Source organism: Tasmannia lanceolata, unplaced genomic scaffold, assembly GCF_043159265.1.
Source record: "Tasmannia lanceolata isolate RefF3 unplaced genomic scaffold, GAP_Taslan_0.1 ptg000020l, whole genome shotgun sequence".
NCBI lineage: Eukaryota > Viridiplantae > Streptophyta > Magnoliopsida > Canellales > Winteraceae > Tasmannia > Tasmannia lanceolata.
In genome coordinates this window covers 2855477-2871621 of record NW_027518697.1, presented here as the reverse complement: position 1 = coordinate 2871621, position 16145 = coordinate 2855477, and the positions used below count along the sequence as shown (strand labels likewise).

General features: G+C 37.4%; 1 protein-coding gene across 1 annotated transcript; it reads left to right on the top strand.

The window, feature by feature from the left end:
* The first annotated feature begins 1099 nt into the window (after positions 1-1099).
* LOC143855158 (aconitate hydratase, cytoplasmic) lies at positions 1100-15797 on the top strand. The gene is made up of 20 exons (XM_077365376.1): positions 1100-1612; positions 2360-2464; positions 2677-2837; positions 2914-3006; positions 3528-3713; positions 3915-4076; positions 7310-7454; positions 7570-7712; positions 7795-7851; positions 7940-8019; positions 8118-8193; positions 8614-8799; positions 8994-9061; positions 9168-9286; positions 9411-9532; positions 10984-11082; positions 11544-12023; positions 13830-13928; positions 14041-14283; positions 15390-15797. The coding sequence occupies exons 1-20, from the start codon at positions 1333-1335 to the stop codon at positions 15462-15464; spliced, it is 2979 nt and encodes a 992-aa protein (XP_077221491.1). The 5' UTR covers positions 1100-1332; the 3' UTR covers positions 15465-15797.
* The last annotated feature ends 348 nt before the right edge of the window (positions 15798-16145 follow it).

Genomic DNA, 16145 nt, shown 5'->3' with positions numbered 1-16145 from the left:
GGGCTGCAACTCGAGCCGGGTAAAACCCGACCCGCATCGACCCGACCCGAAAATAGCCTGGGTCGGGTTCAGGTTTCATGGGTTTCGGGTCGAGCCGGGTTCAGCATTCAAAAGCCCGCATGAATCTCGGGTCGAGCCGGGTTTGAAGGGGCCCGACCCGACCCGACCCGAGTTACATAAGTTATAGTATATACATTTTTTTCTATTGTTAGTTAAAAGTTAAAGGGATAATTACATTTACACCCCCTCTAGTTTCTGACACATCCACCCCTATAGTTTAAAACGTGACAAATACACCCTTGTAGTTTCAATTTGTTTAAGATAGGCCCCCTCAGCTGAAGGTTCATCCATAGATTGAAGGGTTAGGATGATCCGATGGAGCTGATTTTTTTGGCACACCCTAACTATGTCAGGACCCATCATATGAACGCTTTGGATCATCCAAACAATGTGGGCCCACATTATTTGAATGATTTTTTGGTAGTGTTTGGATTCGGGTAGGGGCCCACATTATTTGGATGATCCAAAGCGTTCATTTGATGGGTCCTGACATAGATATGGTGTGCCCAAAAAATCAGCTCCATCGGATCATCCTAACCCTTCAATCTATGGACGAACCTTCAGCTGAGGGGGCAAACCTTAAACAAATTGAAACTACAGGGGTGTATTTGTCACATTTTAAACTATAGGGGTGGAAGTGGATGTGTCAGAAACTAGAGGGGGTGTAAATGTAATTATCCCAAAGTTAAAAGTGAAAACCCACGCACCCACTGTTACTGTATGTGAGTGTAATTTTTGCTTCTATGAGTTGAGTTGATTCAAGTGTTTGATTCAGCATTGTTTGATTGTAATTACAACATTGTTTGATTACAGCATTGTTTGATTCAACTGTGATGTGAGTGTAATTACATCATTGTTTGATTCAAGTATAATGTGAGTGTAATTTCTGCTTCTATGAGTTGAGTTGCCTTGCCAAACAAGAATTTTCCTTAAAAATTTGCGTCAACGTGAAAAAACCCGACCCGACCCGAACCGACCCAAGATTTATCATGGGTAGGGCCGGGTTTGGGAATTGTGGGTTTTCCGAAAAAAAACCCGACCCGACCCGACCCGAGATATTTCTCGGGTAGGGTTGGGTTCTCCAAAACCCGACCCGCCCGACCCGAGTTGCAGCCCTAGCAGAAAGCACAAATTCCGCTCCGTCCAACGTCAAAAAAGCCCGTCATCAGTTGCAGAAGAAGCCATAAAACCCTTGTTCATTTTCTTCTGCGAAATATTAGGGTTAGGGTTTCTGACAAATCATCTCTGCTTATCCATTGATGATCGATCGTCATGTATATAACTGCATCCTCAGCTAAAATACTCAGAGCTTCTTCATCTGGGCCTAGGTTTTCCTCTGCCTCACTATCAAAAACCCTAATTTCTCATCCTCCTCTGATAAATCACCGATCCTTGAGCTTCTCAAGATCCGGTGCCGCCGTTTTTAGGCCGCTGAGATCGTCTTTTTCTTGGAGCCACGGTCTAGATTGGAGATCGCCTATCAGTCTTAGGGCTCAGATCAGGAATTCTGCTGCTGTCATCGAACGATTTGAGCGAAAGATTTCAACCATGGGTATTTAAGCAGTAATTCTTATTCGTTTTTTTCTTTTTGTCTTTTTTTGCTCGAGAGGCGGTTTTGATTGAAGAAATGTGTCGTCTTTTGCATTTGAATTTTTAAAATGAACAGAGTTTTGTATTAAATTGATTTAAACGAATGTTTAGAGCGGAAGATTGCGGCCATGGGTATGTATTAACTAATTCTTGTTCATTTTTTCTTTTTTCTCCACTGATTTTCTGTAGTGTATTGGAAAATTTTGTGGTTTTCTGCTTGAGAGGCGGTTTTGATTGAAGAAATTTGTCGTCCTTTGCATTTGAATTTTTAAAATGAACAGGATTTTGCTTTAAATTGATTTAATCTGGAATGAATGAAATGATTTTTTTATGAGTGTGATTTTATTGTTTAATTAGTGCTTATGGATCAGACCAGTACGCTGATTTTTGTTTGTTCTGGAGGAATTTGTGTTTATATAGTTTATTTACTTTTTCTGTGTCTGACTAAAATAAAACATGATGTCTCTTATCGAATAGTCTGTGTAGAATCTTTTTTGTTTTTGTTTTTGTTGAATGGTAAATATTATTGATAGAAAGAGACCGAGAAGGTCAGTACATATAGATAGGTGAAAAAACAAAATATATATCACAGAGTAAAAAAAATCAAACTGCTCCAATCTTGCCCTGGAAACCCCATCTCTGGCTAGTTTATCCGCTCCTATTTATGTAGAATCTTTTAGCTTATTTATATTTCATGTTGTAATTTCAGCTTCTGAGAATGCATTCAAGGGCATATTCACCAGTCTCCCAAAGCCTGGTGGCGGCGAGTTCGGGAAGTACTACAGTTTACCTGCTCTTAATGATCCAAGAATCGGTAATGATTACTTTTTAATGTTGTTGCTCATCATTTTATGTGAGAAGTCTTGTTTTGCACAGAATCGATTCATCCATAGATTAAGAAAACTGTCACTTTTCAGACTTTTGACCATTTTGTACAAGAAAACATATCCATCCTTTGTGTTATTGACACAGATAAATTGCCACACTCTATCAAGATTATTCACCTTTCCCTTGTTTATGACACAGATAAATTGCCATACTCTATCAGGATTCTTCTTGAATCGGCAATCCGTAATTGTGATAACTTCCAAGTTACCAAGGATGATGTTGAGAAAATCATCGATTGGGAAAAGACTTCTCCAAAGCAAGTTGAAATCCCCTTTAAACCTGCTCGTGTTCTTTTGCAGGTGAGTTACGAGGCTAGTCTATGTTGTCGTTTTGTAAGATGTTTTGTGTACCTATAACCTTTGATTCTTTTGCCAGGATTTTACCGGTGTACCAGCTGTGGTTGACCTTGCTTGCATGCGGGATGCTATGAACAACCTTGGCAGCGATTCCAATAAGATCAATCCCCTGGTGTGTTTGTTTCCCATTCTTCTTATGTTAATTCCTGGGAAACTTAGGTGCCAATTATGTTTTTAAAACACAAACATCAAACCACCTTCCTGCTCATAGTGTTTAACCACTGGCTCCAACTTACTTCAACCAGTTATACTTATCATGATATGATGAGGCATAACAGAACAAAGAACTCAAATTCCTTAATTGCATAACCGTCTTATTGGATATTTACACATGCAGGCATACATGTCATTCCTTACTAGTTTTAATGCACTTTTTATTTTCAGAGATGTCTTCTGTTTCTTTGGAGCAAAGTTAGTTTTCTTAAGAACTTCTAGATGCTTATATCTTATCATTGAGTAAAATTAGGAACTCCCGTATGCTATTTTTTCCTCTCTCTCTCTCTCTCTCTCTCTCTCTCTCTCTCTCTCTCTCTCTCTCTCTCTCTCTCTCTCTCTCTCGCGCGCGCGCGCATTTACGTCATTCTTTTCAGTCATTTCGTATATTATATATTTTAAGATGATATTTTCATGCAGGTTCCAGTAGATCTTGTTATTGATCATTCAGTTCAGGTCGATGTAGCAAGATCTGTAAACGCAGTGCAGGCCAATATGGAACTTGAATTTCAAAGAAATGAGGAAAGATTTGGTTTCCTTAAATGGGGATCTACAGCTTTCCAAAACATGCTTGTTGTTCCTCCAGGCTCTGGTATCGTGCACCAGGTATTTGAGATTATCCATTGGAAGTAACCAAATTTTTCTTTGGTAGGGAATTTTGTATCTCAGGTTATGTGTATTCTTTATGCTGAATTCCAAAATGTCGGCATTGTCTATGAATTTTATTTTATGCGATCTTTGCAGAATATTATTGTTTTATGTAATTTCTGTATCACTATCAAGTAAATTACCGTGATGAAATTTCAGGTTAATCTGGAATATCTTGGCCGGGTTGTGTTCAATACTGATGGCATTCTTTACCCTGATAGTGTGGTTGGAACCGATTCCCACACCACTATGATTGATGGATTGGGAGTAGCTGGCTGGGGAGTTGGAGGAATTGAAGCAGAGGCAGCGATGCTTGGCCAGGTAGTATAGGGTATCTTCATGAACTGTTGGTTTCTTTTTGTTTCTTTGAAGATGTCAGAATGTTTTTGTTTTCCAAGTTGACTCATAGTCTGCATGTTTTTGAACAATATAGGCTAAGACAAGTTGTTGCTTTGTATAGTTGAGTGTAATAGAAACAAATCATTTGCTTATAAGCTTCGTCATGGTTGAGATTACAATTGGTTGTTTAATTATGCTCAAAGTATGGATGCTTCATTGTTTAGTCAATAGGCGTCTACCTCCAAGTTCCAACTGTGATACAAACATGGATTTGAGGACACCTATTGATTCTGGTATCATGTACGATGTGATATGACAGAAGTCATGTGAGTAAAAAATTACAAAAATGAACCAGATTTAACTTGGGAAAAGGCGTTAATATATTGAAACCACATGTTTATATTGCCAAAGGGAATATGCCACATCTAAAATCATACAGAGTGCTGTTGATGTGGCTACTAACTACTAAGCTATTTCTTTGTAAAGCTCCTACTGTGATTAGAAATTCCGTGATAAATCTGGTTCGTGATGGAGAAAGCACCCATTCAAATTGAATGGGTGAAAAATGATGTTACTGCAAGAAGAGGTATCATAAATTCTCACATTTTCATCCCAAAAGGCATTAAGAGACTGAACAAGATAATAGAGAAGTCACGGTTTTGTATATCAGCAAGTTGGCCAATCATCTCTTGGAGATTCTCTGAGGATGTGACTTCCACGACATAAGAATGTACGACATAAGCAGCACTCTGCATGATGTGGAGGAACGCTTTGAGATGAGATTGTGAGGTTTGCAAAATAGAAGTTCCGAAATAGAGATTTGAGTTCTTTATTTCTTGAGATTCTTTCATATGAAGTTTTCTTATAGAATCTATAACTGCCTCTGGTTTAGGCAGGCAGCACTTGATTGGTTACTACTAGTATCTTTCTCAAAGGAAGAAAGGCCTATACTCTACTCATAGGAATAGGACTACTTGTATCTTCATGTTAAAAGAAAAGATATTTGTGTGAATTAAATTTATCATCAGAAAATATTTGTGTTTTTTATTACTGCGATCTCGCACCATAGTAACACAATAATATTGAGATAGTTTTGTCGTTTCTTATGTTGGTAAACAATGGTGTCAATTGCAGTTCCATTGTTTCCGTTCCGTTCTTCTTCTGCTTGGAGACAGTTGCCTAGTCTTTTTTTTTCCTACTTTTTTTCCTGTATTATGCTTTTGACCATAGTTACTAGAAACTTCCTAGTTGGATGGGAAGCTCAGTTGGAAGCTAAGTTCTTGCTTCCCAAATTGAGGGGACGCACGCTTCCCACACTTCCTATGTGTTTTAAGAGTACGCAATTTATTTTATATTTTTATTTATTCATTTTGTTATTGCCAAATGAATGTATTTAAAAAGGAGTATTTAAAACCTAAAAACTCATCTTAAGTTGCTAATGAACCTTACATAGATCATTTTTCAGAAACGTAACATTAAATCTACATGAATAAAACATATGAAACTATAAATGCCTAAAACTTGTGATTCTAGTCAATTGCGAGTCCTTCTTTACTACATGTAATCCTTACCGACATTAACCATTCCTCCCAAACCTTCTATTAACTAGACTCTTTCTATATACTTGCTTGGTTCTAATGAGGCTTATTACATGCTTCATAGTGACTTTAATGACGCTTCCCACACATTTCCTCTTTATTGTCTTTAGAGCTTTTCACTTCTGACACTTTCTATTTTCCAGTGTTTCAAAACGCGAATGGGGTCAAAAAGGTGGCCGAAGAAAATCCTAGTCGACTCGGCACGACACGGTTGAGTACTCAGTTGAAGCGGCTAAGTACTCGATTGACGTGGTCATAACTTGGGAGAGTCAAAGAAGTTTTTATTTATTCTATAGGCCAAAACACGAAACGTGGCCAAGGGAAAAGGGAGTCGACTCGGGGGAGTCCACGATGATGTAGGGGAGTTTTAAAATTATGCTCTTTTCTAAACCCACTGCTCTTTTGCTTCCGCTTCCTGCATTGCTTCTCGCACTTGCTTCCCACGGTAGCAAATATGTTGTTGACCATCTAGGTCCCTTAGCTGCTGCTTGGTTTTGTTTGGTTTGAATAATGATGACTTATCATTCAGAAGAGATTTTTTTTTAATAATCATTGACAAGAGATATTATGTATTTCTAATGCTTTTTATTTTTTTATTTTCTGCTATAATTTTGAGATATTATCCTGAAAAAACTTCAAAATTTGAAATTTTCCCGATAATAGCTAGGCTGGTAAAATCTTGAGAACATGTTTGTCAAATGTGGTTGGTAATTTGCAGCATTCTGTTTCAGATGCTTGCAAGAATATGGAAGGCGTAAGAACCTGACGTACTTCCATTCAAAAGAAAAAAAGAACCTGAAATACTTTTATCATTAACATTCCACTGTGTTCTTACCCTAATAATTGCATACAATTTTAGATATTATGGTAGCTGACTCTCTAGCTAGAGCTGGGTTTTAGATATTATGGTAGCTGACTCTCTAGCTAGAGCTGGGTTTCGAGGATGGAGGTGGAGTTGTTTGATTTTCTCCCTCCTTAAGTCCTGTTTCTTTTGGGTTCTTATGTATTTTCTGCCCAAGTGGGGTTGTCCTTGTCTGTTTCTTATTGTTCTTGTTCCTTTGTAAAGGCCTACTCGGTCTTTTTCTCTGAATGAAATTTATTCTTACCATTCAAAAAAAAAGAAAAAGATATTATGGTATTCTATCAGTCTCATTCCCCTGTATTGGCACATATATACTTTTCTGGCCTTTTATGTGCCTGGATCTCATGTATGTTCATGCACTTGCATCTTAGATATCATAAGACTAAGTATGCTCGAACATTTGTTTGGTAGGAGATTTCTATTATTCGCATTTCTGACAGACTAAGATCTTCAACTCTTTTTTGTCCTTCACCCAAATGGTAAACAAATATTTTTTTCCCGTTCTAATCAGCGGGGACTTCTCTCGGTTATTATCTGCTTCTATTTAAGATAATTTGCTTCTATCACATTCCTGTTACTGGAATTTGTTATGTTATGCTTGTTTGCCTGTTGTTTGCCTGTGCATGTTGCAAACTATTGCTTGGAATTGAGTAACAGAAGAGCACACATTTGCTCTTCAGCATGCCAAATCACATGTACTGGTTGATGGTTCTTCACAACATTTTTTCTTATAGTACTTTTTTTAAACTTGACAGCCCATGAGCATGGTGTTACCGGGTGTTGTTGGCTTCAAGTTGTCTGGCAAACTACGGAATGGTGTCACAGCAACTGACTTAGTTTTAACTGTGACTCAAATGTTGAGGAAGCATGGCGTCGTCGGCAAGTTTGTTGAGTTTTATGGTAATCTCAATTTTTAAGAAGTGGGATGAAGTAGAACACAACCTTTCAGTGGTTTTTATTTGTTATGGCTTATATTTGAACTCCTAAACGGCTAAACCTTTTCTTTTTAATATAGGTGAAGGCATGGGTGAGTTATCGCTGGCTGACAGGGCTACAATTGCTAATATGTCGCCCGAGTATGGAGCAACCATGGGCTTCTTTCCTGTAGATCATGTGACTCTACAATATCTCAAGTTGACAGGAAGAAGTGATGAAACTGTAAGTGTTTTTCTTTATCTAAGATGGGTTGTGAATTGGAACGGTGGTTTATAATGAAGTTATTTAATTCTTTATATAATAGGTGAGAATGATAGAAGCCTATCTGCGAGCAAATAACATGTTTGTTGACTACAATGAGGTAAACCTGTTTCCTAAATCCTAACTACTTAAAAGTTTTACTGTGCAGTTTGACTCTGGGATTAACTGATATGTTTTTGTGGCTTCAGCCCCAGCAAGAAAGAGTGTACTCATCTTATCTACAATTGGAACTTGAGGATGTTGAACCTTGTGTTTCAGGGCCAAAGCGGTGTGTTTATTTTTTAAATCCCTTACAATTTTTTCACTCGACTTTACATTTTACTGTATCTTTTATTCATCAAAGGATTCAATTGTTTATCATGACAGGCCTCATGACCGGGTTCCCTTGAAAGAAATGAAGGCAGATTGGCATTCTTGTCTAGATAGCAAAGTTGGATTTAAGGTGAAATACAGAACGTCCAATTCTGATATATTTGAATTTTGTGGCTATATTGAAGGGTCTACTTAAGTTGGTTTACTTTATGTTCATGTGTCCAGCTGCTTCAATTTGTCTATTTGGAAGTACTTAAAGAAAGCGTATAGTTACCGACTCACGTCAGTGTGCTTTAGTTGGCCTATTTGGAAATACTTCAAGAAAGCATGTAGTTACTGGCTCACTTCAGTGTATTTTTTATTGATAACTCACTTCAGTGTATCATAGGTTGATCCCCAATAATACAGTTGAACAAGAACAAAGCTATGTACAAATTTACATTTAAATGTGTACTTTGATGTCGAGGAAAAGGTCATAAAATTTGGACATTTCATAAATCTAATCATTCAATGCAAGCTCATTTCTGAACTTCTAAATTTAATTTCACAGGGATTTGCAGTACCCAAGGAGGGGCAAGACAAAGTTGCAAAATTTTCATTCCATGGACAGACTGCAGAGCTGAAGCATGGTAGTGTTGTCATAGCGGCCATCACCAGTTGCACAAATACCTCAAATCCCAGTGTCATGCTTGGGGCTGCCCTTGTTGCAAAGAAGGCATGTGAACTTGGTCTGGAGGTTAGTTGGGAGTAAACATGTATTTTACTACCTTATTTCTGACCATTCTCAAACTTGATTTATCATTTAATTATTACTCTGACCCCTCCTCCTCCTCCTCCTCCTTGTTCGACGCTGGTTGGAAAAAACCAGCAGTTATATCAAGGTTTTCTAGCATTTTTTTTTTGTGATTTAAGGAGTTGATTATCTACCAGGTTAAACCATGGGTTAAAACAAGTCTTGCCCCAGGTTCTGGAGTTGTTACCAAATATTTGCTCAAGAGGTACTACCTTGTATTTTGTGCTTGGAAACATATTTTGCAAAAATTTCGGTGTATTATTTTGTCTCCATGAAATACTGAACCTTAGCTTTGGATTTGCTATACATAGTGGTCTGCAAAAATATTTGGAACAGCAGGGTTTCCATATTGTTGGGTATGGCTGCACTACATGTATTGGGAATTCTGGTGATCTTGATGAGTCAGTTGCTTCTGCAATTACAGAAAATGGTAGTGTTATTATTGATGCCTTCAGAATTGTTGTGTTGATTTTTTTTTCCTTTTCATTTATCAATTGTATCTACTATGCATTTTGCGTTGTAAATTTAGTGTAATAGTGGTTCCCCTTTTGCAGATATTGTTGCTTCAGCTGTGCTCTCTGGAAATCGAAACTTTGAGGGTCGGGTGCATCCCTTGACTCGAGCTAACTATCTTGCTTCACCTCCTCTAGTCGTTGCATATGCCCTTGCTGGGACGGTATGTCTTGGTTACAAGTTGGCATTTTACATTCTTCCTTTGCTTCCATGAAATAATATAGAAAACCATGGTCAGAAGTACATGAACATGAAAAGAATAAAATGTTTGTCTACAAAACCTGAAATTAATCTTGAAAAATAATTGGTTTCTGTATTCTTCAGAACAGAAAAGATTGTGTTGCTGTTCACTATTTTTTGAGTTCACAAGGCGAGCTTAAAACAATGGTTAACACCATGAAAACTTAGGTCTCAAAGAAAATCTCAATAACCAAATGAATTTAGAGTGTTGACACTCATAATCTTGAACCTCAATGGTCCATCATGGGGTGCCAGTTCTTCTCTAATGATTTATAAAAATACATGTTCTGAAACATGTTACATTGAGGTTTTCAATTCCCTAGTGTGCAGGGCATGTTACATTGTTGAAGAGATTGTGTCTCATCTTCTTTTGCTCTAGCCATTTGCTATAGAGGACTAATACTTCGTTTGGACCTCTTTTGCATGGAAGTGTCTTATCTTGATCTCAATTACCAATTATCCTAATCTTCAGTCTCTTCTGAAACAATAATGGATGAATCTTGGATGTGGTTTCTTTTTATCTTTCAATGGTATGAATCTCGGATGTGTTGTAACCTATGTTAGCAAAACTTGCATTTTCTTTAAAAAATGATATGTTTTAGACTTTTTTTCTGGAAACAGAGTTGTTTCATTGTTGAGGGGCAATATCTGCCCATCTTGTATTCTATTTCTTAATCGTTTTTTTTTCATTATTTTTTGCTAACAAATGTTTGTATATTAACAATAATATCAATGTTTTCTCGGAATGTATTGACTAGAAAAGCTACTAAATAAAATGATCAACATTAAAGTATTCAAAATCCAAACCCAACACCTAAAATCTTAAATAATCGTTCAATCTAATATGGATTGAAAATGACTATATGTATGCTCATTTTTTTCATAGCATTTTTTTTCTGGTTAGGGCTATATAAAAACACTTACTTTCATCTATCATCACTTTTTATCCTTCTTGTTGTTTTGGGCCAAAGACACCTTAAACTTATATTTATGGATTGTCATGTTTTTGCCATCATATTTTTTTACTAACATAGGTTGCAACTATTATTTTAAAAGACCAAAAGCAAAGTGAAGTGGCAGGATGAAAATGAAGCAATGTCTAAGGCTTGAATATGAGGCAAAAACTTCACTTTAAAAGGCGTTCTAGTGTTGAGATTATGGAAAAATTACAGAAAAAAGTAAAATAAGTAATGATTAGGAAATCCAAGAATAAGAACAAGAACAGGTAAATTTCTATCAAGTCTAAGAAGATATCAATAATATAAGCTGCATCTACAATCATTTACATTATTTTCTGATGTTGGTCCTTGATACCACAAACAACTTTACACTTGCTGCATGATAGGCATTTCTTTGTTATGGTGTCCTTTTCAGGTTGACATTGACTTTGAGAAGGAACCGATTGGAACGGGGAAAGATGGCAAGAGTATCTATTTCAGGGATATATGGCCATCCACTGAAGAAATCGCAGAGGTAGGACATTGCCAATCTTAGACAATTGCGACAAGTGCATCTTTCATTTGCTTCATGTTTATTTGTGTATGGGCATGTGTTGATTATTGAGGCGTACCTAAAGAATCTTAGAGAAAACCTATTTTATTATTCTTTTCCAGGAAACAGACAACTGCTAATATATTCTTATTCTCAATTAATCTGGCTGACCTTGCGACTAAAACTTCTAGAAATTTCATTCTATGTAAGCCATGTTTTGTCTTAAATGAATTTCCGTATCATGTTCTTAGAAGAAACGTTTTTCTGTTATCTTGGCAGTATATTTCATTGTCTAAAGTCTTCTGAAACACATATTAAGCAATCACATATATTTGGTCTAGCAATATAGATGAGCATTTGTCTATTTTTTCCTATTTTCTCAATGCCAGGGTAATTTTCATGGAAATTTTTATTTTAAAATCTCGGAACGTTCCACGTTTCAGGTTGTTCAATCCAGCGTGTTGCCCGATATGTTCAGGAGCACTTATGAGGCAATCACCAAGGGCAATCCGATGTGGAACCAGTTATCAGTCCCGGCCACCACTCTTTACTCATGGGACCCCAAATCGACCTACATTCACGAGCCCCCATATTTCAAGAACATGACCATGTCTCAACCTGGTCCTCATGGTGTAAAGGATGCCTATTGCTTGCTCAATTTTGGTGACAGTATTACAACAGATCATATTTCACCAGCCGGGAGCATCCACAAGGACAGCCCTGCTGCAAAGTACCTCCTTGATCGAGGGGTGGACAGAAAGGACTTCAATTCCTATGGCAGCCGTCGAGGCAATGATGAAGTCATGGCAAGGGGCACCTTTGCCAATATTCGCCTTGTCAACAAGCTCTTGAAAGGAGAAGTGGGTCCAAAGACGGTTCACATTCCAACAGGGGATAAGCTCTCTGTATTTGATGCAGCAATGGTGAGTTCCTCCATGTCAAGTTAATGGACCCCTTTTGGGCTTCTCTAAATCTTTGATTCTGTATTACTTAGGGGCCGTTTGGATACGCGAATTTTAGAATCTGGGATTTCTTAAAAATTGAAGCTAAGAGACAAGAGAAGAAGCGGACCAGCCGTCGTTTTTGACTCGTTTTGACTTCTCGCCCTTCTTTCTGTCAGCAAGAGAGTAGCAGATCCTCCCATATTTCGAGGTTTTAGAAATCTTAGGATGCAAGAGAGATTTTTAAAACCTGATTTTCTCACTTAAAATCCAAGAAACGCCGCGAGGACAGCAGCAGCAGCCTGATCTTGTACCCTCTTTTACACTGTTTTCAAACTAAAAACCTGGATTCTAAAATCCGCGTATCCAAACGGCCCCTTGATGTTCTTAAACTGGGTGAACCTTAGGTGAATCTTTGATGTCTTAAAGGACACCCTTGTTTTAACAATATTAACTAAAGATGGAAGTTTTGAGTAAGCTGCTCTAGAGAGTAGAGACCATAGATCTCTTGAAATGGATCAGTAGATCCATTACAAATGCCCAATTAGTTTCTGTAAACACCATAATTTATTGAAAATAGCAAAGGTTAGCTAAGAAATTTGAGATTCAAATCTGCGTCTTTCTTACTAGTAACTACTATTAGTGGAGAAAAATCTTTTTTAAATGGTCACGTGAGTGTTCGGCATGGACAGACCACCATATTATGGTGATCAGGTCCATGAATCTTGTTAGCCATCACATGTTCGGTTCATGACCCATGGGCCCACCCTCATCAGATGATTTATGCCCTTTGATCAGGGTGACGAAAGTGATGTGTTTTTAAGTTGTCTTCAAGCTGTTTATTCTTTGTCTGCTTCAATCTTGCGGATGGAATCTTCGTTCAACATGGGATGTGGACCCACTGGGTTGCTCACCGATGGCTCTTCAATCAATGGTCCTGATCACAAAATGCACTTGCCACATGTCCTTTGCCTGGCCATGTTCATTAATTGAAATGATGTCATCTTGCTAGTCAATTTTATTATTATTATTGAGTGAAATGTTCTCTATTCTTGAACAATTTTGATATTCTAATTCCTACTTTGAGAGGATACTGAGAACTAGCCACACGAACAATCCTTTACTTTTCTGCTTAGACTCTTTAGAATCGCAACGACTATTATTGTTCTCTGAAAATTTATTGCTCGGTGCTTATCTGGATTATTCAAAATCTATTGTTTTCATTGGGATGATCACAGGAAATAACATGGAAAATAATAGGCAGAAATAGTGTACAAAATTTAAATTTATATGTAACTGAAGGGGTGTCAAATATCGTGATGCTACCACGATAATAAAAAATTTGTGTATTTATCGTGAAAATTTGTTAATTATCTGATATCATTTCAAATAATTATTGTGACATTATTGCAATAAATTGAAATTATGTAGATAATTGTTACATAATTTAGAATCTGCTGAATTTTTCAAAAAAATAATAATAATAATTTAATACCTGCTGCACCATCAATTGGAAAAATCTTATTTTTATATAGAAAAATCATTTGATGGATGCAATGTGCTTACTTTTAGTTATTTTTCATACATTAGGCCATTTTATTATCTGAGACAATATTTTGTGTCGGATAATATTTTTGATACATTAGGCCATTTTATTATCCTAGAGACAATATTTTGTCCTTAAGATGCAGGGCCATTTGGTGTATTTTCCTTAGCCAAACAGTCTCAGAAAGCATTTCTGACAGACTGCTATGTTAGTTACTGAAACTGTTCTTATGACATTTCCAGAGATACAAAACTGATGGACATGACACCATTGTTCTGGCTGGAGCAGAATATGGAAGTGGAAGCTCTCGAGATTGGGCTGCCAAGGGTCCAATGTTGCTTGTGAGTTTACTTCTTCTCTAGTTGCTTTCCATTTCCTGTGTGTTTCCATGCTAGAAATACTTTGTTTTGTCATGGGTTTTTTGTTTGATTTTTTTTCTGTATCATGTTTTAGGGAGTGAAAGCAGTGATTGCCAAGACCTTTGAGAGAATTCACCGCAGCAATTTAGTGGGAATGGGTATTATTCCTCTGTGTTTCAAGCCTGGGGAGGATGCGGAAACACTAGGCCTGACGGGTCATGAACGTTACACTATAGACCTCCCTAGCAGTGTTAGCGAGATTAGGCCTGGCCAAGATGTAACTGTTGTGACGGACACTGGAAAATCTTTCACCTGTACAGCTCGTTTCGATACTGAGGTAAGTTTATTTTCCTTTTTTAGTCGGAACAACTATTGAAACAACATTTCACAGTGTTAACATGCTCCAAATATCAAAATATCAGTTTATTATAAATGGCCAAAGGTCCCTCATGAATTTTGAGTTCGTCCAACTGGCCAAACCATCCTTGTGCATTAAATCCACATCAGAAGCTCATGTGACCTAGCCTCGTTCTTTTGAGAAGAAGCTGACCTCTGTAAATATCGTCCTACCCCCGTGCTATGATTGTACATTGTACATTATCAAAGACCCTGCACTCCCAAGTTCAGACCAAATTATTGATTTGAGCCCTGCACTCTCTCTTTAATTTGAACCGTCCTGTTACTGCAAGTTTGTAACAAAATCTCCTTCGCAGAGCATAGTGTTCTACTGCATACCACCTGCCTGTCAGCATTACTAGATGGGAAAGTTGTATCAGCAACCAAATCAAACTTGAAGTTCCGTCTCCAAATTTAGGGGTGCAACTCAAGCCGATTTTTGGGAATTCGGCTTGAGCTGTTACCCTAAAATCGGGTCGGCTTTTGGTAGATTCCAATTTCAATTCATTTTTTTAGCAAAAACTTAACCCGACCCGACCCAAGTTGCACCCCTTTGATGCCACTGAGAAAGGAACTTTTGCAAACCTCTTGAACTTAAAAATGACGATCTTTCATATCTTTGATCTGATTTCTCCCAATATTTCCCTACCAAATTAGCTGTTTATGTAGCTCACAAGTTTTGAGCATTTATATTTCTGAGTCAGTGTTCATCGCTATTATGTGCTCAGGTTGTTTCCCCTACTCTCACATGTTCTGAGTTTCGGTGGATTTCTTGCCTTATATTGTATCATCTTTCTCTTTATCAAATAAACCGGTAGGGGTTCCCACCAAACCTCAGCTTACCCATCAAAAAAAAAAAAGAAGAGTTGCCCTAAATGTAAGACTTGACGAAACTGTAAAAGGTTTTTTTTTCTTCTATGGCTCTAAACAAGAAATGTTCGGAATTATTTAGTGTCTAGTATACTATGTCTATAATTACACACCAGTTTACTGTTGGTTTTCTCTTCTGCTTATGGCTGTTGACTATGAAATGTGGGGAATATATAGGTGGAGCTGGCATATTTCGACCACGGAGGCATTCTTCCATTTGTTATCCGGAATCTGATCAACGCAAAGCAGTAGCCAGTCGAATTTTGATTCTTAGCTTTGAGAAATAGAGAGCTTGGACAGGATAATAACTGGTGTGTTCTCCTTTCCATCCCTTGGTACTTATTGCTCAAGGAAACAGAGCCCAATGAGATTTGCTTTTTTTCTGTAACAGAATAAAGGGATTTGAAATAAAATAGTAGCAAACAGCCTCTTCTCTGAGGGACACACGAATCAAACTCCTGCAAACATGCAGACTCGATCCTTTTTTCTTTTTTTTTTTCAATTGAAATAGATTCAGACTCAATCCATTACTTAGTGAAAAATCACAATGAAAACCCTTAATATAATTTCTTGCTTTCTTTGTCACTGCATCTACTTGTTGAGCTTTTATATGAGGGATATGTCAAAATAAGGGAGGGAGTGCAGATATCATTTTCCTGTTCCCTCAAATGAAAGAGTTTAAGTTCGTCCATTGGCCCTCATTTTCTTGGGAACAGCCTTTTTTTTAAAATTGCCAATTTTATTCAATGAAGGGTGGGACCAGTTGTCCCTGCCCATGTACAGAAGTGGATTGAATCCGAGTACATTTTAGAGGGGGGTTATAATTGAGAACCTCTTACAATCTTTACTCAAAAGCGAACTACATAGATGTGAAAATTGTAGTCTCCTCCTTTAGCACTCCCGCTTTAGCAAGAACATATGCCTCTTCATTGG

Excerpts from the sequence above, each read along its gene's own strand:
- LOC143855158 (XM_077365376.1), top strand. The coding sequence starts at position 1,333 with ATGTATATAACTGCATCCTCAGCTAAAATACTCAGAGCTTCTTCATCT. Across the intron at positions 8,020-8,117 it reads TGTGTTTCAGGGCCAAAGCG|GCCTCATGACCGGGTTCCCT; the intron begins GTGTGTTTATTT and ends TTATCATGACAG. Across the intron at positions 8,194-8,613 it reads ATAGCAAAGTTGGATTTAAG|GGATTTGCAGTACCCAAGGA; the intron begins GTGAAATACAGA and ends TTAATTTCACAG.